Source organism: Mobula birostris, chromosome 4 (genome assembly GCF_030028105.1).
Source record: "Mobula birostris isolate sMobBir1 chromosome 4, sMobBir1.hap1, whole genome shotgun sequence".
Lineage (NCBI taxonomy): Eukaryota > Metazoa > Chordata > Chondrichthyes > Myliobatiformes > Myliobatidae > Mobula > Mobula birostris.
The window spans coordinates 11,889,467-11,915,537 of NC_092373.1; the positions used below are offsets into that span (position 1 = coordinate 11,889,467).

At 44.2% G+C, this 26,071-nt stretch overlaps 1 protein-coding gene across 2 annotated transcripts; it reads left to right on the forward strand.

Annotated features, from left to right (window-relative positions):
• The first annotated feature begins 18,080 nt into the window (after positions 1-18,080).
• Positions 18,081-24,634, forward strand: LOC140195843 (extracellular calcium-sensing receptor-like). Of its 2 annotated transcripts, XM_072254481.1 has the most exons (6): positions 18,108-18,365; positions 21,526-22,039; positions 22,082-22,362; positions 22,474-22,701; positions 23,518-23,641; positions 23,730-24,634. In XM_072254481.1, exons 1-6 carry the CDS (start codon positions 18,108-18,110, stop codon positions 24,632-24,634), a joined length of 2,310 nt encoding a protein of 769 aa, XP_072110582.1. The 2 variants fall into 2 exon arrangements, with proteins under 2 accessions (XP_072110583.1, XP_072110582.1); XM_072254482.1 differs by having other exon boundaries at positions 18,081-18,365; positions 21,526-22,362.
• Positions 24,635-26,071: the final 1,437 nt, after the last annotated feature.

The window sequence follows — 26,071 nt, forward strand, 5'->3', positions numbered from 1 at the left end:
CAGAGAAATCAGTTCGGTCACGGTTGAAAGTGCCCAGGGAAAAACCAATATCAACATGAATAGTACTACAGCTGGCGTATTTCATACGATTACTGAGACCTATCAGAAGTTTCCACTTATAACTTCGGATTTGCACATCAACGGCATTATGATTTGTAAGTTATATTTCTGCACCAAACTGTATAAAGGCAGCGTCCATAGAACTTATCATCGTAATTTAAACAGTTTGTTCCGCATCCTGATAGCCCTTTGCCTGGCACAGTCACGGCACATAAATATCACATAATCATATCATAATATATATAAATTATATAAGATATAAACTGTATGCTATTTATTTGTAATTCATATTTTCTTGCGAATGCTAATTATCTAATGATATGTGCTTGCATGTAGTGTGTGGATGGCGGTAAATTTCCCTTTCCATTTGTGGAATGAATGTTTCTTTGGATGTCTTAAGTGGTTGCTGTCCAACATACTTCTCATATCACGACCCAAAGCAAGCATGTATTATTTATTTAGAGATAGAGCCCAGTAACATGCCCTTCCAGTTGCACCAATGTAACCAATTAAGTACTTGCTTCCCTGAGGCAAATCAGGGCAGATATATCCCCATGGCCTGACCAGGTGTTTCCTCGGACCCTGCGGGAGGCAAGTACAGAAAATACCCGGACCCGAGCAGTGATATTTAAAACATGCTTAGCGGCAGGAGAGTTATCAGAGGATTGCAGGATAGTCAATTTTGAAAAAAAAAAAAAAAAAAAGGCTCAAAACAGAAACCAGGCAATTATAGGCCGGTGAGTTTGACATCAGTTTTGGGGAAGTTATTGGAAGTATTTTAAGGGACGGGATATATAACTATTTGGATGGAGATGGATTCATTAAAGATAGACAGCATACAGTAGTTTATTGCATAGTAGGTCATTTTTAAACAATTCTATGGAATGTTTTGAGGAAGCTACCAGGAAGGTGAATGAAGGCAAGGCCATGGATGTGTTCTACAACATGGAATTTAGTAAGGCCTTTGACAATATCCCACGTGTGAGGATGGTCAAGAAAGTTAAGTCGCTCGGCGTTCAGGATGAAGTAGTACATTGCATTAGACATTGACCTGGAGTACTGTGTGCAGTTTTGGTCTCCAAATTTGAGGAAGGACATTCCTGCTATTGAGGGAGGGCAGCGTAGGTTCACAAGGTTAATTCCCGGGATGGCGGGACTATCATATGTCGAAAGATTGGAAAAACTTTTTCACTCAGAGAGTGGTAGATATATGGAATGCTGTGCCCCAGAAGGCTGTGGAGGCCAAGTCTCTGGATGCTTTCAAAAAAGAGATGGATAAAGCTCTTAAAGATAGCGGAATCAAAGGTTATGAGGATAAGGCAGGAACTGGATACTGATTGTGGATGATCAGCCATGATCACAGTGAATGGCGGTGCTGGCTCGAGGGGCCGAATGGCCTACTCCTGCACCTATTGTCTATTGTCTATTGACTTTGTGGCAGAAGCTAGAGTGTGCTAGTAGAGGATTGCCTCTCTGAGTGGAGGACTATGACTCAGAGTGTGCCGCAGAGATCAGCACTGGGTCCTCTGCTATTTGTCATCTATATCAGTGATCTGGATAATAAGTTGGTTAACTGGATCAGCAAACTTGAGGATGATACTAAGATTGTGGGTGTGGTGGACAATGAGGAAAGCTATCATGGCTTGCATTGGGAACTGCGTCAGCTGGAAAACTCGGCTGTAAAATAGCAGAGGGAATTTGATGCAGACGAATACGAGGTTTTGCAATTCGGTATCACCAACCAGGATAGGTCTTACACTCTGAACGATAGGGTACTAAGGAGTGTGGTAGAACAAAAGGATCTGGGGATATAAGTACACAATTTGCTGAAAGTGGCGTCGCAGGTAGATAGGGTCGTAAAGAAAGTGTTTGGCACATTGGCCTTTATAAGTCAATATATTGAATACAAAAGATGAGATGTTAGGTTGAATTTGTATAAGATGTTCGTGATGCCTAATTTGGAGTATTGTGTGCAGGCTCGGTCACATATCTACAGGAATGATGTAAATAAGGTTGAAAGAGTGCAGACAAAGTTTACAAGGATGTTGACGCGTCTGAGGTATAAGGAAGGATTGAATCGATTAGGACTGCATGCTTCAGAGCGCAGACGACTGAGAAGAGATTTCATGGGTATACCTATCAATCTCTGCCTTAAATACACCCAATCTCTGCCTTAGATACACTTGGCCTGCATTGCCGCCGATGGCAACAAAGTCCATAGATTCACCACCCTCTGGCTAAAAAAAAATTCTTCGTATCTCTGTTCTGAATGGGCGCCCGTCAATCCGTAAGTCATGCCCTCTCGTACCAGACTCCCCCATCATAGGAAACGGCTTTGCCACATCCACTTAGCACATGCCTTTCAACATTCGAAATGTTTCTATCTGTCCACCCTCATTCTTCTAAACTCCGAAGAATACAGTCCAAGAGCGGACAACCGTTTCTCATAGCTCATATGTTAACCCTTTCATTCCCGGAATCATCTAGTGAATCTTCTCTGTACCCTCTCCAACGTCAGCTCATCCTTTATTAAACAAGGAGCCCAAAACTGGCCACGGTACTCCAAGTGAGGTCTTACCAGCGCCTTTTAGAGCCTCAACATCATATCCCTGCTCCTATACACTATAAATGGAAGCCAACATTGCATTCGCCTTCCTCATCACCGACTCAACCTGGAGGTTAACATTAAGCGTATCCTGCACGAGGACTCCAAAATCCCGTTGCATCTCAGAACTTTGAATTCTCTCTCCATTTAAGTAATAGTCTGCCCGTTTCTTTCTTCTGCCAAAGTGCATAAGCATACACTTTTCAACATTTTATTTCATTTGCCATTTCTTTGCCCATTCTTCCAATCTATCCAAGTCTCTCTGCAGACTCTCTTGTTTCCTTAGCACTACCGGCCTCTCCACCTATCTTCGTATCATCAGCAAACTTAGCCACAAAGCCATCTATTCCATAATCCAAATTGTTGATGTACTATGTAAAAAGAAGCGGTCCCAACACTGATCCCTGTGGAACACCACTGGTAACCGGCAGCCAACCAGAATAGGATCCCTTTATTCCCACTCTCTGTTTCCTGCCAATCAGCCAACGCTCTATCCACGTATGTAACTTTCCCGTAATTCCATCGGCTCTTATCTTGTTAAGTAGCCTCATGTGTGGCACCTTGTCAAAGGCCTCCTAAAAATCCAAATATACAACATCTACTGCATCTCCCTTGTCTAGCCTACTGGTAATTTCATCAAAAAATTGTAATAGGTTTGTCAATCAGGATTGTCCTTCAAGGAAACCATGCTGAGTTCTGCCTACCGTGCCACATGCCTCCATGTACTCCGTAACCTCATCCTTGACAATCGACTCCAAACAACTTCCCAAAAACCGATGGCAAGCTAACCTGTGTATAATTTCCTTTTTGTTTCCTTGTCTCCTTCTTAAATAGCGGAGTGACATTTGCAATCTTCCAGTCCTCCGGAACCACGCCAGCATCTGTCGCCTTTTGAAAGATTTCGTCTTCTTCTCCTCCTCCTCCTCTTCTTCTACTGCTTCTTCTTCGTCTCCTCCTCCTCATCCTCCTCCTCCTCTTCTTCTATTTCTTCTTTTCCACTTCTTCATCATCATCATCTTCTTCTTCTCCTTCTTCTTCTTTTCAACTTCATCATCATCATCATCATCTTCTTCTACTTCTTCGTCTTCTTCTTCTTCTTCTTCTTATTATTTATTTTCTCAGCTCAAGCTGAATAAACCCGAGTTACGGGCAGAGCCATGCACGCTCATTCGTCAATTGCTAGTAATTTCTCGAGATTCTAGTGGTGTTATATCGTTATAAAAGAGCATTCACAGCCGGGGAATCCGGACATCGGAAGATTTGAGAGCGGGGTCTTCAGACAGTCCGCTGCCAGAGTAAAAAACGCAGCAGCGGATCGCTACAGCGTAAAAGAGGTTTGACCTGCGACCAATCGGCTTTTGAGTTTGATTAGCAAAAGTATATTAAAGAAAGGCACGGCCAGGCGGAGCGGCAGCCGTTTGATTAGACAGAGCCAGACTAGTGATCTTGATGCTTCAGTTCTTCAAGGCTTCAACTAAAATAGGCTACATTCAGGGAAAGCAAGAGAAAAAAATAACTTTTTTTTCCACTTCCTTTATTTATATTTGTTCAGCTAGGATAGCAGAGATGCTCGGCAGGATAGTGAAATGCTCTGCTTGCGGGATGCGACCTGGCGGGGAGACGTCCATATCTCTGATGACTACAACTGCGAGAGGTGCATCTAGCAGCAGCCTCTAACAATCCGCCTTCAGGAGGTGGAAATGGATGAACTACGTATCATTCGGGAAACTCAAGCGGTGATAGATTGGACATATAGAGAGGTAGCGAGACTCAAGGAGCAGGACAGAAGAAACTAGGTGACCATCAAGAATGGGAAAAGGGTCAAGGAGCCAGTGCAGAGTACCACGGCGACCATCCCCCTCAACAGCACCTATACCAGTTTGGATGCTGTTGAGGGTTGGTGGTGGCGGCGTGACTGACCTAACAAATGAAATGCATAGTGATCAGCTCTCTGCATTGCGTCTGCCTCTGTGACTCAGAAGGGAAGCGGGAGGGGAGACAAAGCATGCTGCGCTGATAGGGGATTCGTTAGTTAGGGGAACGGACAAGGGTTCTGTGTGTCACAACCTCGGATTCGGCAGCGCAGTAGATACGGCAATTGCACTTGTGAATATGTAAGTGTCAGCTAATTATTATTTAGTTCTGATAGTATTTAACTCCATATTTGTCATCGTAGTGCTTGCCGAGTCTTGGACAGAGCACAGCAATTCTTCTCGTCTTGTTTGCAATCTGCCTTGCCTGGGAAATTGGACTGTCGTGTCAACTGACTCCAAAGATTAGCTGCAAACAACAAACAACAGGAATTCTGCAGATGCTGGAAATTCAAGCAACACACATCAAAGTTGCTGGTGAACGCAGCAGGCCAGGAGAGAGATGCTGCCTGGCCTGTTGCGTTCACCAGCAACTTTGATGTGTGTTGTCCAAAGATTAGCTGTATTCGTTTAATATTTAGATGTTATTTTCAGCGGCAGTGTAGGCTTCGTTTTCTATTAAAGAGTTTTAGTTAATAGCCCTGTTTGGCCTAACGTTTAATGTTTCATTTTCCCTTGAACACTGTTCGCTTTAAAGTTTGTGAACTATCGACCTGCTTCAGTGTCTCTCACTCCGCACTTGGGCCATATCATAACCTGGTGACAGCAAGGCTCGACAGACCATTTTTAGAGCTAAAGTGACATTTCACCTCTTCCCCGTAGCTGCAACACCCAGACCCATGTCAGCCATTCATTGTCGAAGTGGATGCAACCGATTTAGGCATTGGAGCTGTCCCCTCTCAGCGCTCGTCTGCGATATCCGGCTGCAGCTTTGTGCCTTCCTGTCCCGTCACTTTACTCCGGGCGAGAGGAATTACGATGTTGGGAACCGAGAGATTCTCGCTGTTTTTAGAGGTTCTGGAGGGATGACGATACTGGCTGGAGGAGGCAGAACATCCATTCTTGGTCTGGACAGAACACAAGAACCACTCCTATATTCAGGATGTTAAGAGACTGAAATCCCGTCAAGCCTGGTGGGCTCTCTTCTTTACACGGTTGAATTTCGTTCTCACTTATCGTCCTAGCAGCAAGAATACAGGTAAGGAGAATACCAGTCTAGAGCCCATTCTTCCTCGCTGGTGTATTGCTGCTCCGGTGATGTGGGGAACAGAGGCAGAGGTGAGGCCGCCCAACAATCAGATCCAGGCCCGGATGGGCGACCTCCCAACAGGCTGTTTGTCCCTGCTGCGGTGCGTTCGGAAGTGTTCGAATGGGGTCACTCCTCCAATCTGGCTGGACATACGGGAATTCAAAGGACTCGGGAGTTTATAAGGAGGCAATTTTGGAAGCCATCTATGTCCCAGGATGTCCACAACTTTGTATCTACCTGTCCCACCTAGGCTCGGAACAAGACATCACGCCGGAGTCCTGCGGGTTTGCTATGACCACTGCCTGTGCCTCACCGTTCCTGGTCCCATCTCTCAATAGATTTCATCACTGGCCTGCCCCAATCTAATGGAAACACCACCGTTTTGGTCGTTGTGGTTCGTGAGATTGCCACACTCATGCTTCAACATGTGCTCAGGCTGCATGGTTTCCCGCAGCACATAGTCTCTGATCGTGGACCGCAGTTCACTTCCCGATTTTGGAAGGCATTCTGTTCTCTTGTAGGAGCCACGGCCAGCCTCTTGTCTGGCTTCCACCCCCAATATAATTACTAGACTGGGAAAGTGAACCAGGAGTTGGAGACAGAACTGCGCTGTCTTACTTGTTCCAGCCCCACGTCCTAGAGCTCTCAATTGGTTTTGGCAAAGGTCGAATACAATAACCTCCAGTCGTCCTCCACCGGTATGTCTCCATTTGAATGCCAGAAGGGATTTCCAGGTCCCTGATCAGGAGATTGATGTCGGAGTTCCTGCTGTTGAACAGCTGATCCAGCGCTACAATCACACCGTGACGAGCCAGGGCTTTTCTGCTGTGTGCTCAGAAACAGAAGCACCGCAGGCTTATCGGCTCAATGGACCGGTAAGGCCGTTCAAGCCAGGAGAGAAGGTCTGGGTGGCATCAAAGGATCTTCCCCTGAAGTGGCGAACCGGAAATTGGCACCTCGTTTACGTGAGACCGTTTGAAGTGGAAAAGGCTATCAACAAGTTGTCATATTGATTACGTCTACCCCATCACTGAAGATCCATCCATATTCCATGTTTCCCAGCTCAAGCCGGTTTCTACCTCACCCCTGGCCCCCGTATCAACTCCTCCTACTTCTCCCCGCCTGGTTGATAGTTCCCATGTCAATACTGTACTGCTCCTTCAGGCATCTCGCCGGGTACGTGGTAAAGGCCAGTACCTGTGGACTGGGCAAGTGTATGGCCCAGAAGAACGTACTTGGAATCCGGCGAAGAACGTCTTGGGCAAATCGTTGATCCAGGACTTCCAGCGGACACAGGTCAGTGGTGCCTTATGGGCTGCAGTCATGGGCCGTGCCAAACCACGGATTCGGCCGTGCAGTAGATAGGCAACTGCGCTTGTGAATATGCACGTGTTGCTGATTATTGGTTCCGTCTGATAGCAGTTAACTCCATACCTTTATTCTTTTCAGCCGCCGTGTAGGATTCATTTCCCATTTCAGAGTTTTAGTTAAAGACCCCGTTTGACCTTGCGTTTATTGTTTCATTTTCCCTTTAACACTGTTCGCATCAAAGTTTGTGAAATATCGACATGCTTTATTGTCTCTCACTCCGCACTTGGGCCATATCCGAACCTGTTGACACTGTGGGCAAGAACACAAGTCCCGGTGGTGTGTTGACTCCCGGCTGCCAGGGGCTGTGACATCTGGCCTCGAGTCCTCGGTAGACTTAAGAGGGAGGGCGGACAGCCAGAGGTCATGGTCCATGTGGGTACCATTGACATGGGTATGGTCAGTGACGAATTTCTGCACAGGGAAGTCAGGGTGTTAGATGGTAAGATAAAGGACAGGACTTCCAGGGTTGTGACCTCGGGAATGCTACCCATTTTACGTGCTGACGACGCCAGAAATAGGAAGATAATACCGTTTATTACGTGGCCTGATCTTTGGTTTATAAGGGAGGACAAAAGATATGTGGATCATTGTGCTCTCTTTCAGAGCAGTTAGGAATTGTGCACAAGTGACAGTGGCATGTCAACGAGTGGGGGACTAATATCCCAGCCGGAAGATTTGTTAGTGCCGCACGATGGGTTTAAACTAGATTTGCAAAGGGACGGAAACCAGTTTGCTGGAACAGTTAGTGGAGAGTTTGTAGACACTGTCACGTACCCTGTGACGGTTTAAAGAACCAGCAGAATAGAAAACACTTTCCAGGCTGGTATTGCTATTAACTAATGCTATTTATTAGTAATTACGCAATACAGCAATATAAATTCAAATATATTAAACAGGTTAGCAAAGATATATATATATATATATATATATATATATATATATAGTGTGGACATAGAAAAAAACAAGCTTCTTCAAGCCCAGGGGTAAATGGATACAGTCTTACGGTGATGAGTAAAGTTCAGTTCAGTTCGAGTTATTGAGTTGAGTAGTGATGGTGAGAGAGAGAGAGAGAGAGAGAGAGAGAGAGAGGTGTTTATGTCCTCAGGTGAGCTCATGCCGTCCATCTTCCCGTTGTCCTCCGAAATCTTTTAGAAGTCACCGAATGTGACCACAACATGGGGACCGTTTTCTGGTTTAGAATTATTAACCCAGGCGAGTATTGGACACACTAATAACTCCCCACCGGTCACACCTTTTGCACACTGCGAGAGCCACTGATCGATCCTCTAGAAACCCACCTTCTTGTGGGCACAACAAAGCTCACCCAGTGCCCAAAACCATGTGTCCGTGTGTCTACCAGGCGACCTTCTATTTATCTCACCATGCTGAACACCTGCTGTCCACCAAGCAGCTCCTCCCTTCTCTCCCTGTAGGAACACAGCAGCTGGCAGTGTCCTTGCAGAAGTGTAAACACGCTGCAGAGAAACTATAACGACATGTCAAAGCAGTCTTCACCCCTGTCTTAATAACAAGGTGCTTGTGTGTACAGTTCTCTGTCTTTTTTTAAGAGCACAGTTCATCGGGATAAGTCAGGATCCCGTTGCAACACCGATGTTGGTAAGAACTCAGACAATGTTAAGAATCAGCTTTTAGCCTGGTGGGACTGCTGTCCTGAGCTGTATATATTTCAATGCATGAAATATCATAGGGAAGGCGGACAACAGTGCTGACGGTCAGATCGCTGATTTACAAACAACGGACTGTGTGGGGTGGAGAGGTTGTTGATAGGGAAACTTGCAGTCAACAGGATGAGTTCCAAAGTAAAAGGAAGGCAAAATCGAATAGGGTGACTCAAGGACTGAAGATGTTGCATTGGAACGCTCGTACTCTACAGAATAAAGTAGATAAATTTGCTGCACAGTTGCCATTTGGCAGGCATGATATTGTAGGTATTACTAAACCATGGCTGAAAGATGATTACAGCTGGGTGCTTAATGTACAAGGATATATATTGTATCGAAAGGACAAGCAGGAAGGCAAAGGAGGCGGTGCTGTTCTGTTGGCAAAAAACGAAATGAAATCATTAGAAAGTAACACCACAGTTTCCGAAGATGTTGAATCATTTTGGACAGAGCTAAGGAACTGCAAGGGTAAATAGACTATGATGGCAGCGGTATACCGACCTCGAAACAGTAGTAAGGGTGCTGTCTACAATCTATAACAGCAAATAGAGAATACATGCCAAAAGGGGAATGTTAAAATAGTCAAGATCGAATGCAATATGCATGTAGATTGGGAAAATCAAATTGGTGCTGGACACTAGGAGGAGAATTTCCAGAGTGCCTTCGGATAGCCATTTAGAGCAGTTCGTGGTTGAGCTCACTAAAGGATCAGCTATTCCGGATTGGGTGTTGTACAATGAACCATAATTTATTAGGGGGCTTAAGGTATATTTATTTATTTATGTACGGGATTTCGGCGTTGTCATAACGGCGGTGACTGTGAGCGGACCCAAGTGCAAGACACAGACGCTGAAGTATTAGGGACAGGACTAGAATATAGGGCGATGGCAAGGGCATGGACAGGAAAACCAGGAACCTGGAACAGGACTGGACAAAAGAGCTAGGAGCCCGGGCTTGGACTCCGAGCCAGAGACTGGACAAGGACCACGTACCTGGGTCTTGCCTCTGGCTCGGACCCCAGAACTAGGCAAGGACGAGGCTTGGCAGGCAGGCAGGACGAGGCAGAAATCTACAGGCTTGAAGCTTGAGGCTGGAGGCTAGAGACTTGCCTTGGCTTGGCAAGAGGCTGGAGTCTTCAGGCTCGGAACTAGGCAGGAGGCTGGATGCTGCAGGCTGGAGGTTGGAGGCAGGAGACTTGAGGCGAGGCTGGAGGCAGGAGGCAGGAGACTTGAGACTTGAGGCGAGGCTTGGCTTCTCCTGGGCAGGGCGCGGATCACCACCCGACGGAGGCAAGGGACAGAACCAACCACAGGTAACGGCAAGACGGCCTGGCTTACCTGGGCGGAGGCCACGGACAGGAAGGGACAGAACCAACCCCAGGTAACGGCAAGACGGCCTGGCTTAACTGGGCGGAGGCAAGGGACAGGAAAGGAGCTAGGTACAGGGTGGCTCCAGGACCAGACAGCAAGACAAGGCAAGGTTACTGGCAAAGCAAGGCAAGACGAGAACTTCAGGTGAGGCGAGAGTTACCAGCAAGACAAGGTAAGGCTTCAGGCGAGGAAACAGAAGGCAGAGGAATGGATACAAGGAGTAAGGACAAGAACAATCCAGCAACCACGGCCTGGTCTCTGGAGGTATTTATGCAGCCAGCCCAACTAGCACCAGCTGCCAAAATTAGCTCAACAAGATAGAAACAGGGTAGATAGGAAAACCTGGAGCAAGGGTTGATGGACTGAACCGTGAGCAGGAGTATGGACTTCACGGACCGGACTATGACAGGCATTCATTGCCCATCCGTAGCTGCAATTGCGAAGGTGGCGATGAGCTGCATTATTTGAACCACTGCAGTCCTCGTGTATTTCTGGTGCTTTTCATCTGTTGATTTATGTACGTTCAGTGTGTTAGAATAACTGTATCTATTAAATAAGTTGTACTTTATTCTTTATCCTGTATTATTATATCCAGAGGTTATTATGGATTGTCACATCGCCCATAACTGATCTGTTATAATATAATTTGTGGTATTGTGATTTTAAAAATGGATCAGTCTTGTATTTATATTAAGTTGTGATTTCTTTATTGACGTTGTAATTTAAAGGATGTTTTCGATGAATGATGTTTGTCATTTGATTGTGCCTATGTGCAATGTTATCATTCATTTCAAGAGGTTTAGAAAACAGGAGCAGAGATGTGATGCTGAGGCTTTATAGGACACCGGTGAGGCCTCACCATGAGTACTGCGTACAATTTTGGGCTCCTCATCTTAGAAGAGATGTTCTAGCATTGGAGAGCATCCAAAGGAGGTTCTCAAGGATGATCCCAAGAATGAAAGGGTTATCATACGAGGAACGTTTGATGGCTCCGGGTGGGTACTCGCTGGAATTTAGAATGATGAAGAGGAACCTCGTTGAAACCTTTCGAACGTTGAAAGCCCTAGACAGAATAAATATGGAAAGGATGCTTTCCATGGTGGGATAGTCTAGCACAAGAGGGCACAGCCTCAGGATAGAGGGGCGCGCTTTCAAATCAGAGATGCGGAAACATTTATTTAGCTAGACTGTGGTGAATTTGTGGAATTTGTTGCCAGGTGCAGATGTGGACGCCAGGTTGAGGGGTGTATTTAAGTCAGAGATTGATCGGCTTTTGATTGGACATCGTATCAAATGTTACAGGGAAAAGGTCGGGAAGTGCGGTTGAGGAAGTGAAAAGTAAATAATGAGTCATGATGGAATGGCGGAGCAGACTTGGTGGGCGCCTATATCTTATAGTCTTATAATCAGATTGTTTTCATTTGCATCGGATCCTGTTATTTCCCGGCATTTTGTACCGTTAACATCTTGAATTTGTTGGTGTTTTATGTTGTTTTTTTGTTAACCACCTGATCCTGTTTTACACAAGGGTCCTTACGGTTTCAGGGAAGAACTCTCCGGCTCTCGGATCGTGGGGATGTTTTGAATGGAGATCTGTGCTCTTAGATGGAAGAGCGTATTCTTCAATGGTATTAATGACTTAATTTCTATGCATAAGACCATAAGACCATAAGACATAGGTGCAGAATTAGGCCATTTTTGCCTTTCGCGTCTAATCCGCCAAATTATCATAAATGATCCAACCTTCCTCTCAATCCGAACCTCCTGCGTTCTCCCGTATCCCGTTGTGACCTGACCAGTCAAGACTCTATCACACCAACATTAAATATGCGTAAAGACTGGCCGCCACGGCTCCAGTTTCAGCACGTCCTTTCTAACATAAGGTATGAAAACCTGCTCACAATAGTCTAAGTGATACCTCCCCACAGTTTATAAAGTTTCAACATTGCATTACTTCTTTTATATTGTGATCGTCTTGAAAAAAATGCTAAGATTGTATTTTTTTTCCTTACCATAGACTCAATCTGCAAATGAACCTTTAGGGAATCTTTCACAAGGACGCTTTGTCACTTTGTGTCTCAGTTTGATTTTGTATTTTCTCTCCATTTAGAAAATAGGCCGCCTTTTTATTTCTTCTACGAAAGTGCATGTGTGTACACTTTCCGACACAATATTCCATATGCCCCATTTACCTAATCTGTCTCAGTCTTTCCATATCCTCTCTACCTCCTCAATGATCATCCAAATCCTTGATTATAACGTAAAAGGAACCGTTCCAAACGCAGACCACTTTGGAACGGCATTAGTCTCTGGCGGCTTGTCAGAATGGTTCCGTTTGTTCTCACTTTTCGCGACTTGCCAATCAGCCAGTTCTTTATCTTTGATAAAATCCTTTATATAATACCATGGGCTTGTAGCTAGTTGCGCAGCCTCACGTGTGGCATATTGCCAAAGGCCTTCTGCAAATCCAAGTATACAAGTTCAATCATTTCTCCTTTGTCTGCTGCTTGATACTTCAAGGAATTCCCACAGTTTGTCAGGCAAGGTTTCCCTTGAATAAAACATGCTGACTATAGCCTATTTTATCCTGCGCCTCCAAGTACCCTGAGACCTCATCCTTAATACTCGACTCCAATAACTTACCCTCACCACTGATGTCAGAGTTCCTGACTATAATTTCCTTTCGTCTGCCTGTCTGCTTCTTGAAGTGTGGAGAGAGATTTGCAACCTTTCAGTCCTCCAAAACAGTTCCTGAATCTGGTGATTCTTGAAAGATCATTAATAGTGCCTCCACGATTTCGTTAGCCATATCTTTCAGAACTCTGGGATGCATACCATCTGGTTCAGGTGAGCTATCGACCGTCAGACTTTTTAGGTTCCTGAGAACCTTCTCTCTCTGGTTTTAGTATTTCCGCAAACTTAATACCCTATGACACTTACAACTTCCACTATACTGCAGGGGACAGGCCAAATTTCTTTAGTTTTCTCAGGAAGTAAAGGCGTTGCTGGGCCTTCTTGGCAGTGGGCTCTGATTGGTTGGACCAAGTCAGGTCATTTGTGATATTGACCCCGAGGAACTTAAAGCTTTGACCGGTTCCACTTGCGCACCACCGATGTAAATTGGGTCGTGCGGTCCGCTACTCCCTCTGAAGTCAACAACCAATTCCTTCGTCTTGCTGACGTTGATGGATAGGTTACTGTCTTCGCACCATGCCACCAGGTTCTTAATTTCCTCTCTGTACTCAAACTCATCATTACCCGAGATACGGCCTACAATTGTGGTGTCATCAGCAAACTTATATATTGAGTTCAATGGAAACTTAGCTACAGAATCTTGGTTGTACAGTGAGTACAGCAGGGGGCTGAGTACACAGCCTTGTGGGGCACCGGTGCTCAGAGTGATTGTGGCAGAGAGCTTGTCCCCTATTTTTACAGCCTGGGTCCTGTCTGTGAGCAAGTTGAAGATCCAGCTGCAGATCTGAGTGCTAAGGCCCAGGTTCCGGAGCTTAGGAATCAGTTTAATTGGAATGATGGTATTAAAGGCTGAGCTGTCGTCAATGAAAAGGAGCCTTACGTATGCGTCTTTATTCTCCAGGTGTCCTAAGGAGGAATGTAGGGCCAGAGTGATTCATTGTGTGATTCAGGTTTAGTTAGGATTTGCCAGTTTGCACGGGAGATGGTTTTCCTGATGTCATACTAGGACCTCTTTAAATTCCTTAGATCACCAGTCCAAAACGTCGCCGATATAGCCCTTGGCATATTGCATACCTCTTGATTCACCCAAGGTTTCTGGATGGGAGGGACTGATGGGATTTGTGAGGACACACTTCGTCCACGAGTATCTTTGATGATGAAGGGCAGGACAATTGTTAAAAATTTGGAGGAGGGCAGAGTTGAAATAGTGACAGAGGAGGGAAAGTGATAAATCGAGGCGACAGTGTGACGCAGATTATGGCAAATTCGTTGTGCATGACGGCAAACTACTCAGTTGAAAACTTTTATATATTGTATATCATTTCGTATAATCCAGCAGAAAAAAACATAATTAAAGTAAATCAGACCACACTGTCTCTCAGTTTCAATGCAATCCACAGCAATTCATTGGAATCGATGTTATTTTTGGCAATGTGTGGACATCTGATTGGCTCAGCAAATTATCTGCTTTTATTAAAAAAGGTCATTGCTTTTCAGGATAAAATGATTTCATCCATCGGACAGGGGAAAGTAATGGAAGAGATGAAATGTTTATGATCACAGTAAATACTTGTCACTTGCTACAGCTGATTAGGTCATTTTCATTTTCCCTAAAGATGAGCTTAACTGTATTCCTCTTTTGCTTGTATACCATGACACGGTGGATTATCTTTCATTGGTTATGTCTTAAATTAAATTAAAATGCCGATTTATTCCCTCCTGAACTTCATGTCTTTAATCAAGAGAAGCAACATTGCTTACCCAAGCATGAGCTCCAGTATAAAACCGCGTTGTCCTTTGTCAGCAACAGTCAGAAGGAAAGGAAGTATGTGCTGTGTGTTGATTTGGGGGTTATTGTTACCTGTTGCAGTGTCAACTGGTAATCTGATATGTAAACGCAGGGAAATGTTTGATTTGTTTAGTTTATCGAAGGAAGGAGACATTAACATCGGCGGAATCTTTGCTCTGCACTCCCGTACAGAGAACTCGGAACTTTCATTTGAAACCAGACCGAGAATTGTGAAATGTGAAAGGTCAGTTTAGAGTGTCGAGAAATGTGTTTGTCACTATCTATAATTTTAAACAAAATGGATTTTTTCCCTTTTTTTCTGTTTTAGTCAAGGGTGTTCGCTCTTTAATTTCAACGTTGATTCTCTGTCCGCAGATATTGCCTGGCCTGTTGAGTATTTCCAACATTTTCTGATTTTGTTACTGAATTTATTAGTGGCAGACAGCACAATTTGTTGCAGATGTAACATTGCCTGTGAGGGAATCAGAGTTAATTTCTCTGTGTGCGTCAGCTGCCCAATGCCTATGAAATTATCGCCCAAAATTTAATAAATTTATCATGGAGTCAACGCTCCTCTCATAAATCCCATCAATACTGGCAAATATTATGCTGTTCGTTACTATAAGATAAGAATACAGAAATAGATTTCCACAACAGATACAGGTGGTCCTTAAAATTTATTCCAAGAATTCATGTCCTCTTTGAAATTCTGCGCGTATTTTAAGAAATCGCGTAAATCCGTTTTTCATTAGTCACTTGCATTCTCAAAGGAAATAAGCAAAAAAAAAAAATCCTGACCAACAGACACAAAATGCTGAAGGATTTCAGCAGTTTATGCACTAGCTACGGAAGGAAATAATCAGTCGAGAATTCGGGTCGCGATCTTTCCTGATGTCAGGGTTACCTGTTGAGTTCTTGAGCATTGTGTGTGTGTGCCCATGTGTGTAGATGTTCCTCAAGCTTACAACATTTGCACATCCTCTTCTGTCTGTGAACAAAGATTCTGCAAAGCAGCTTCGCATTCCTAGACACAGCAAGCTCACCTTCTGACAGTTAAAATGTTTAAATTGGTCTATCCCCAATGCAAATTGATTTAACAGTATTGAACGAACAGTGCAGTTTCAGTTCATTTTTTTGCAAATGAATTCCACTAAACTATCAGGTTCTGAAAGAAGGGTTTCAGCCACACCATCACTACAGCTGAAAGGTTTTTGACTGGATTTCAGAACACTTGTTTTGTGTTTTGGAAACGAAACTGTGCGCTGATTAACGCTTTGGTGTTGTCGTAAAATTAGATGGCATTGTCAGAAAATGTTATCACATTTTGATTTGCAGAAAATCGTTTTAGATATCTAGGTTCTGAATCCATCAAAATGGCAAACTAATATGTTCGTTGTTTCAAATCTAAGTTGCTAGAGCACAAAGGTCACATATGTCATCTAAAGCAGCGGTCCCCAACCACCGAGCCGCGGACCGGTACCAGGCCGCAGAGCATGCGCTACCGGGCCGCGAGGAAGCGATATGATTTGGTCAGCTGCACCTTTCCTCATTCCCTGTCACGGCCACTGATCAGCCATTACGCATGCGAGGTCATGACCCGCGCGTCATCCGTGTCAGGGCGGGCAGGCGATGAACTCCTCGAGCTTGCAAATAACGACGGGCTGAAAAGTATGTTTGACATAATATCTCTGTCGGCATTTTGGATCAAAGTCAATGCTAAATATCCTGAGATAGCCACGAAAGCACTGAAAACATTGCTTTCATTTCCAACATTTTTTTGCGAAGCGGAGTTTTCTGCAATGAATGCAACGAAAACTAAACTGCGGAATAGACTGGACATCAGGAACCCCCTTCGAGTATCGTTGTCTCCCATCACCCCTGGATAGGGCCGTGTTGTTGCAGGGAAACAAGCCCAGGGCTCCCACTGATTCAGCGATATTGGTGTGTTGCAATGATTTTATATATTCATACGGGGAAAATATGTGCTGTGCGTTTAATATCCAAATATTACTTAAAATGTTATGATGCTATTGACTTATAAGTGACCTATATAACCATATAACAATTACAGCACGGAAACAGGCCATCTCGGCCCTTCTAGTCCATGCCGAACGCTACTCTCACCTAGTCCCGCCGACCTGCACTCAGCCCATAACCCTCCATTCCTTTCCTGTCCAGATACCTATCCATTTTTTCTTGAAATGATCATATCGAACCTGCTTCAGCCACTTCTACTGGAAGTTCGTTCAACACTTCAAGCTCCCTTGATAATTGACTTATCATTATATCCAAGCGAGGAAAATATGCGCTGTGTGATAAAATATTAAATTCGTTAGATAAACCCTTTTAGAAACAAAATTGAGTGTATTACCCACTTATTACCTATATTCCGATAGCGATTAACACCCACCCCCACGAACGGAATCGCCAAAAAGGATTTGCTTGTGCGTGTGTTTGTGGGGGAGGGGGGGTGTGAAATCGGCAGGTCACGACGCGCATGCGCATTGGTACCCGCGCAAGGCTTCATGGTCATTGTAGTCTTTAAGTAAACATCGCATTTGACTGCTACTCTTGTTCGTTGGCAACCCAACCCCTCCCCCCGCCCCCCGTCGGCCGGTCCGCAAGAATATTGTCAATATTAAACCGGTCCGCAGTGCAAAAAAGGTTGGAGACCCTTGATCTAAAGAGTGCTACCCCGAACGTCAAGTGCCAATTTTCCTCCAAGGATGCTGACTGACTCGCTGAGTTCCTGAGGCTCCATATCAGTATTGTCTTTGGACATCGATGTGAAGTGAATCGAAGCGCATTTATATCCTGAAAACAAATATTAACTATCCATCAACGCTAAGAATTGAAATAATCACGTAAATGTCGAAAAGGGAGAAATTAAATGAATTCCTTTCTTCCCTTTCTTGGTAAAAGGTCTTCGAACTGTAGCGTTAACTCTTTCGCCTTTAGTTCATAATGAATGTGCTATTAGGTGCTGTTATCGAGTGTTCCTTAATCTTTTACTTCCACAAATTGCCTATATTATACATCAGAGGAATAATGCAGAGAAATAATTTGTGTGCACTGGACTTAACCGGCAGGGAATCTAATCTGTCCTCCCAGCCTCAGTATTAACGCCCCGCAAAATTCCCATATATTCTCTCTTCTTCCCACTCGGGCATGAGATACAATAAAGTCTTAAAGCACGGAACCTAAGGCTCACGGACAGGTTCTTCGCCAAAATTTAGTTCATTAAAATGGACTCTTAACATCACAGATAGTGTGTCCCAGCTTTACGCTTAATTGCCTGCCTCGAACGCACCCTGTCTGCAAATGTAATGATAATAATCCAACTTCCCAGTTCATTAATTTACCATGTATCTCTGTCCTACAGTTTTGAATTTCGAGTATTCCGCTTCATTCAGGCGATGATATTTGCGATTGAGGAGATAAACAGGAGTCCCTTTCTGCTTCCAAATATTACACTGGGCTACAGGATTTATGATTCATGTAATCTACCTCGCTTGTCAGTGAAAGCGGCTTTCGAACTGATCAACGGACTGGACCCAACATTCCAGCCGCAGTCCTGTAACCCGCGCTCACTGGTCCCTGCCATCGTGGCGGAATCGGGGTCTTCGCTGTCCCTGGCGGTTGCGACGTCAATAGGTCCTTTCAAAGTTCCCATGGTAAGACTGCAAACACGAAGATATCTGCAGATGCTGGAAATTCAAGCAACGCATACAAAAATGCTGGTGAACGCAGCAGGCCAGGCAACATCTCTAGGAAGAGGTACAGTCGACGTTTCGGGCAGAGACCCTTCGTCAGGACTAACCGAAAGAAGGGACTGTAACTCCCTGCCCATCCTCTGGGCCCCCCGTCCCATGATCCTTTCCCTTCTCCAGCCTCCTATCCCTTTTGCCAATCAGCTTTCCATCTCTTAGCTCCATCCCTCCCCCTCCTGTCTTCTCCTATCATTTCAGATCTCCCCTCCCCCTCCCACTTTCAAATCTCTTACTGTCTGTTCTTTCAGTTAGTTCTGACGAAGGGTCTTGGCCCGAAACATCGATTGTACATCTTCCTATAGATGCCGCCTGGCCTGCTGCGTTCACCAGCATTTTTTGTGTGTGTTTCCATGGTAAGATTAGTCTTTTACTGCCAGCGTCTAGACAGCGGCTTCAGGTACGACACCTGGTGCTCTTATTTCTTGGTTGTGAAATAGTTTTTTTTTTATGTTTCCATTGCAATATATTTGCGCATTTCAGCTAGGGCATATGAATAGGTCGGAGAGTAAAGCAGCGCAACCACAGGGAGATCGTAAAAACTCCGCACCAACAGCAACAGATGTCGGGATTCAACCGTGTTGTAAGGCAGCAGGACTACCTGGCGTGACAAACGAGATGCTGGAAGCTGGATCCGTGGAGATCAATGTACAGACCAGGTTTCAGGTGCAGACCTTAATCTTCCATGGATCAATCAAACGACAGTTTTGAAGAAGGGACAAGGCGTTGCAGTCCAGATCAAGAGTTTCGACCCGAAAGGCCAACTGCCTGCTTGCTGTAATAGATTCTGCCTGATCGGTTGACATCGCCCCGCATCTTGCATGTTCCTCCAGATCCCAATGTGTGCAGTCTCTTTTACCTACATTTACTAGCATGTCTGAGCGCTGTCATATTTGGCTTAAAAATGGATTTGGTGCAAGATATAAGATATCTCTTGTATTAATCAATTAATTGAACAGCAGCGATTGAAGTAAAACTGACTACATCCGCACTACGCAGGTTAATTTTGAAAACGAAGTTTTTTCTCTTCGTTTTGACACTCCGTCCTCATTGAAACGGCGTTTTCATCCCCCGAAAACGGAGAGATTTAAAAGCGCTGTCATGACAATACCACAACAACAATGTTTTATCTGCTTCTGCTTGGTACTGCGTAAGCACTGCCGGACGGCTGTTATAACGCGCAGTCGGTGTGAACGGCGTGAGAGTTAAATTGTAAAGTGAGCTTTTTTGACTAGATCCCCTAAATTGATTTGATTGAGTCTATCTTTAAAGATATTAATGTCAGAAATACTGCGCAGGTCTGGCGGCAGAAGATTCCACTCTCATGTTGATCTTGGGTAGAGGACGACTTCATACGTGTGTTGTTTACCTTATTGTCTATGTTAATAGCTTGTTTGGAATTAAACATCTCCACGTTCTCCACTGCTTTGCTGACTTTGTAGTCGTTTGTAACTCGCAGGAACAGCTCGACTTCATTGTCTGTCTAAAAAAAAGAAGTCCGGCCTGCTTTTTCCAGCGGAGGTTTTTTTTTGTATTCCTCGAAGACATTGTTGAAAACTTTCTTTCGCTGTTGTTGTTGGTACTGTAGTTTTTGACGAATGGAAATAGCATAACGCCGTCGCGGAAACGTAAATATTATACCGTTTCCGCTTCGCTTGTTTTCTGCAGATGTGTCTGCGCATGCCCAGTAGGATTCGCTCAAATATCCGTTTAAATGTAGACAGAGATATTTTGAAAAACCCCTAGTGTGGACGCCTGCCGTTTTCACTTGAAACCAGCGTTTTCAAAATTATCCGCTCTAGTGTGGACGTAGAACGATTCGAGTCTCACAGTTTGCTTATTAGAACCTGGAACATGCACAGTACATACTCTAGAACTCGCCTGGAATTGCCTTACAACATAGCCTTCTATTTTACTAACGTCCATGTACCTACCTAAGAGTCCCTTAAGACTCCCTATTGTATCCGCAATTACTATCTGCACCAGGAAATATGTGTACAGGTGCAAAGAAATTCTTATTTGCAGCAGTGTCACGGGTGGATAGCGCCAGATAAACACTATTCACATTAAAATACATAAATTATCATAGTTTTTTTCATGAATGTTAAACATATGCCCTTCCTGTACCACGCACTGTTCGAACCGCGAAAGCCATTGGGTTCTTTATCAACTTTTATCCGTCCATACCTACTGCTAATAGACCTGGCATGATGTCTTTCTATTTGTGGGGCCTTGGTACCCAGACCCGTACATCTACAACAGCGATTTTATTTAAATTGCAATGACGGAATTACGGATGCCTCGAAATGGAGATAGGTATACGTAGCTGAGAAATGGAAGCAGGAATGGTCCACGTGGCTGCTGTTCTCTACTCTAGTAATCAGTTTCATGAATAATTTCGCTGTTAGCTCCCTTATAGATCAAAGGTCAAAGCTCCATCCATCGTGGCCACGTCGGAAATCTGAAATTAAAATAGAAATTGTTGACGCTGAGCAGAGAAAACTGGCGCTTGGTCATTGATCCGAAAGGATTTTTTTCTATTCTCTCTTCTGCTTCCCTAACAGTAAAGTATTTCCACATTCTCTCCACACGATCGGGATAACATCGATACGGAACTCCCCCCCCCCCCCAAGTGTTGGAGTGTTGGAGAAGCAAGAATTGGAGAGCATCAGCTTCAAATAAGAAGGGAAATATTTAAAAGGAAGCTCAGGGGACGCCTTTTCTCACAGAAGTCAGTGAGTATGAGGAATGAGCGGCCAGAGGAAATGTTTGAGCCAGGCGAATTAAAACATTTAACAGGGAACTGAAGAAGTACATAGACCAGAAAAGGCTTAGGGTTTTAGAGGCCAAATATAGGTAGATGGAAAGAAGTCCGTGGGTATATAGGATGGCAAAGGAGAGCTGGTCCGAAATGTGTATGTCCATGTTCTGTTAAGTGATGAACCTGTATCTGTGTACAATAAGCTTATTGCAGCACTTTATAGCTATTGGTCTTTTCTCGGATTTCATGCTGTCGAGACTAAACTAATCTCTCTGTTTTACTGTTTACATATTGGATTCTGACCAGGTTAGCTATTTCGCCACGTGTGCCTGTCTCAGCGACAGGCGACAATTCCCGTCCTTCTTTCGAACGATTCCAAGCGATTACTACCAGGCTAAAGCCTTGGCGCAACTTGTCAAGCGGTTTGGATGGATTTGGATTGGAACGGTAAGGAGCGACAACGATTATGGCAACTTTGGGATGCATGCCTTCTCAGAGGCGGTTCAGGAGTTTGGCGTTTGCATTGCCTTCTCCGAGTCTTTTCACAGGACGTATTCAAGGGAGAGGTTACTTCATGTTACCCGCATTATACGGACGGCGTCTACAAAAGTCGTGGTGGCTTTTCTCGCTCAAGGCGATATGGCCATTCTATTGAAAGAAATTGTTCGACAAAATATTTCTGGCATCCAGTGGGTAGGAAGTGAGGCTTGGATCGCCACTTCGCTTCTTTCTCCAGAGGAGAACAAGAAGTTCGTTACTGGAGCAATCGGCATCGCCATACGTAACGTGAATATCCCGGGGTTCAAAGACTTCTTAACCAGTCTTCATCCATCCACCTATCCTAGTAATGTGTTAATTGAAGAATTATGGGAAAAGCATTTCGGCTGTAGCCTGAAAAGTTTAAAGAATATCACAGGTAGCACGATGCCCGCAGCACAGCCTCATCAATGTGCAGGAACAGAGAGCCTAAAGACTGTGTCCAACACCTACACGGAGGTTTCTCAACTGAGGGTGACCAACAAAGTTTATGAGGCAACCTATGCTATAGCCCATGCACTTCACAATATGTTTTCGTGTAAGAGCGGTGAAGGTCCATTTGGGAATCAGTCTTGTGCAAACATTTCAAATTTTGAGCCATGGCAGGTACGTAGAGCTGACCTATTTATTCGAAAACAGTCCAGTAAAATTTCTATGTTCAAACAATATGTTGGTTGACTGATCTCATGTTGCATCGTCTGTGTCTTCCTCCGATAGGTTTTGCATTACATGCAATCGCTAAATTTCACAACTCACCTCGGGGAAAGGGTAAATTTCGACGAAAATGGAGACTCGGTGGCTACGTACGATATTGTCAACTGGCAGGTGAATAGCGAGGGGAATGCCGCTGTTTTGATCGTTGGACATTATGACCGTTCCGCACCAGCAGGGCAACAAATCATGATAAATGAAAGTTCTATTGTTTGGATTGGTGGTCTTAGAGAGGTAATGCATGAATATCTGTCCGCAGTGTTAACAAATTCATTATGAAGCATCAATGCCAACTTTCTATTGTAATATAGCAACTTGGTGGATGAAGAAATTTAACAAAAGAATTGCACACTGTCCTGCAGTTTCTAAGGACCAAATTATCAACAGCCCTACAGAAGAACAAGTACCAAAAAACTATATTATGTTTAAACGTCCTATGAATACATATTTGTTCTTAGGCAATCAGTCTATCTATCCTTTTGTCTATCTATCTATCTATTTCTCTATCTCTCTATTCATTTCTCTTCCTCTCCAGTTTTAGAACTTGGTTTTGTCAGCCATCTGTTTTCGTCGCCAGTAACTATGTTTAAAAATGCGCTTATAATTTCCGTAAATTAATGGCGGAAATTTCACATTAGTAATTTATCCGAACAACTCCGTGTATGTACGTTCACCCACCGTAGAGAACATCAGAGTGCTGGAGTTAGACAACAGCGCAACAGGCCTTATGTTCCAATCCGTCGGTGTTGACCTAGATGCCAACCAAAGATTGCCGCTTATTCCCACATTTGATCGACATTCCGCTGATCCTTTCTCCTGCATATAATTGTAGAAGTACCTTCTACATACTGTTATTGCACCTACCCCAACCAGTTCCTCCAGAAGTCGATCGATGTACCCAGTATGTTGTGTGTGAAGATGTTGCCGCTCAAATAATTCCTTTAAACTTTTCCCCTCTCAACCCCAACACCATCTCTTTTTGGATTCCATCTGGGTGAAATTTCTTTTAAAAGGTAAATACAGTAACACATTCTCGCTCTTTGCTCCAAGGTACCCCGGGCAGTTTGTTCGGACAGCTGTTCTCCTGGAACAAGGAAAGCAACTCGCAAGGGACAACCTATTTGTTGCTTTGATTGCATTCCGTGCGCGCAAGGGGCGATCAGCAACGCCACAGGTATGGACAAGAAAAATTTTCATTGCTTAAGTGTTTGCAAGAATCGACAGTCCAGCTTTTAAGTCACTTTTCACTCTCCTCCTTCAAGATTCAATTGAATGCATGAGGTGCCCTAATGACTCCTGGTCCAACGACCGCCAAGACAAATGCATACAGAAGCAGCTTGACTTTCTTTCATTTGCCGAGGTGATGGGGCTTGTCCTGACGACCTTGGCGTTGAGCGGATGTTGCATCACTGCCTCTGTATGTGGTATTTTCCTGCTTCATAAAGACACTCCGATCGTGAAAGCAAACAATGCTGAGCTCAGCTTCCTTCTTCTCCTCGCACTGAGCCTTTGCTTCCTCTGTTCAATCACATTCATTGGCGAGCCGACTGCGTGGTCCTGTATGTTACGCCACACCATGTTTGGTGTTACTTTCATCCTTTGTGTCTCTTGTGTTTTGGGCAAAACGATTGTTGTGGTGCTGGCATTTCAGGCAAAACTACCCAGCAATAATGTGGCCAAGTGGTTTGGTCCCATTCAACAACGCCTGACTGTTTTTCTTCTTACATTGTTACAGTGCATAATATGTACCGTCTGGCTTATCAAATCCCCACCCCTCCCTGTCAAAAACGTGGCTTATTCCAACGAAGTGGTCCTTCTAGAATGTGATGTGGGATCGGATGCAGCATTTTACTGCGTCCTGGGTTACATTGGCTGCCTGTCATTGGTTTGTTTTGCTGTTGCCTTTTTGGCACGAAATTTGCCGGATAATTTCAACGAGGCTAAATATATCACGTTCAGCATGTTAATTTTCTGTGCTGTTTGGATATCTTTCATTCCAGCTTATGTCAGTTCTCCCGGGAAATTCACTGTGGCCGTAGAAGTGTTCGCCATTTTAGCTTCCAGTTTCGGCTTACTTTTCTGTATCTTTGCAACAAAATGTTATATCATATTGTTGAAGCCGGTGAGAAATACAAAGAAGCATTTGATGGGAAAAGTGTCTTCGTAAATTGTTAAGAAGCATTGACATTAGTTTACTGATATTGTTCTTTTTCATGTACCAAGAGGCACTGAAAAACCTGTCTATCATACTCTTTATACGGATCACCTACTGAAAGAGTGCATTGAGGTAGAACAAGGTAAAGAAATGCAAATGCACAATTAGTTTAAAAATTGCCAAGAAAGTGCAGTGCTGGTAAATATTAAAGTGCAAGATCATAACGATGTGAATATGAGGATGTGAAGTAAATTAGTTGGCAAAGAGTACTTGCAATAAAAAAATCCTTTTTATTTATTTTGCAGTTCTTCGAATTTACTGTGATCGAGGATTACAACTGGGGAGTAGTGATGATGTTTTTAAATGCAGTCATGTTGCACTGCACAAGAAGATATGTTTAATATGTTCCCTGTAGATAAGTGATTTAAATATTGCGAATGTACTTCGTTGTCTGAAAGGGGATGAAATTATCGTGAGCCCCCACATTCGAAATATATTAGCTACTTCACTATGCATAATGAAGTACAATCTGTTTCTTTGATGGCTGGATGAAATGGATCTTTCAATGAGAAAAACCAACTATGCAGGTTACATGGTCGTTGAATAGTTTTATTTTTGAATGCCGCCCATTTGTACTTTATTACTTCCAAATTCATTTTGTAGTGAGCAATTCGCATATTCTTTGCCAATATAGAGTTGTCTTAAAAAGCCGCCCTTCTCCCAGTTAGCCCTCTATCTGTGATTTTCGAACAACCGTACATGTATGGAGACAGAGAGTCAGAGAACATTACAGCACAGATCCGGACCAATTCGCTATCAAATCCGTGGCGAAGTATTCCTCTGCCTGTTCGCATCGACCTGCACCCGGAACTCTTCCATTCATTTAACGATCTAAATTTCCATGAAATGTTGAAATCGAATCTGCATCCACCACTTCAGCTGGCAACTTGTTCTAAAGTCTCACCACCAACTGTGTGAAGAGTTTTCCCCTATGTGCTCCTTAAACATTTTCCCTTTCACCCGCAACACATGATCTCTAATTCTGGTCTCTGCCGACTCTCATCGACATGCACCCGGACAATAACCCTTCATCCATGTACCTCCACATGTTCTGTTAGGTGTTGATGTCGAACCCGCACCCACTCGCATCGAGTCGCATCCACAGTTTGCGGTGCAACTTGTTCTGCACTCTGGCCACAATCTGAGTATTGAAAGCGCTGCTTATATCCCCTTAATCATTTACGCTTTCGTACTTAACTCATGACCTCTATTTGGTCGGTTGGTGGCGCAACGACATCAGCGCCGGACTCCGGGACGGAGGTTCCCGGGTTCGAATCCATTCGGGCCGTTCCCGAGTACGCTTTCCATCTGTGCCGGGTTGAGTATTGAGCTCGCAACTCGACCTCGTAAAATAAAATAACATATTGTACTGCGAAATGTCTGTGTGAG

Bases quoted from the DNA above. Each gene is read 5' to 3' on its own strand.
- LOC140195843 (XM_072254482.1), top strand. From the start codon at position 18,108: ATGATATTTGCGATTGAGGAGATAAACAGGAGTCCCTTTCTGCTTCCA. The intron at 18,366-21,525 runs GTAAGACTGCAA...GATTCTGACCAG, and splicing joins GTCCTTTCAAAGTTCCCATG to GTTAGCTATTTCGCCACGTG. The intron at 22,363-22,473 runs GTACGTAGAGCT...TTCCTCCGATAG, and splicing joins CAAATTTTGAGCCATGGCAG to GTTTTGCATTACATGCAATC.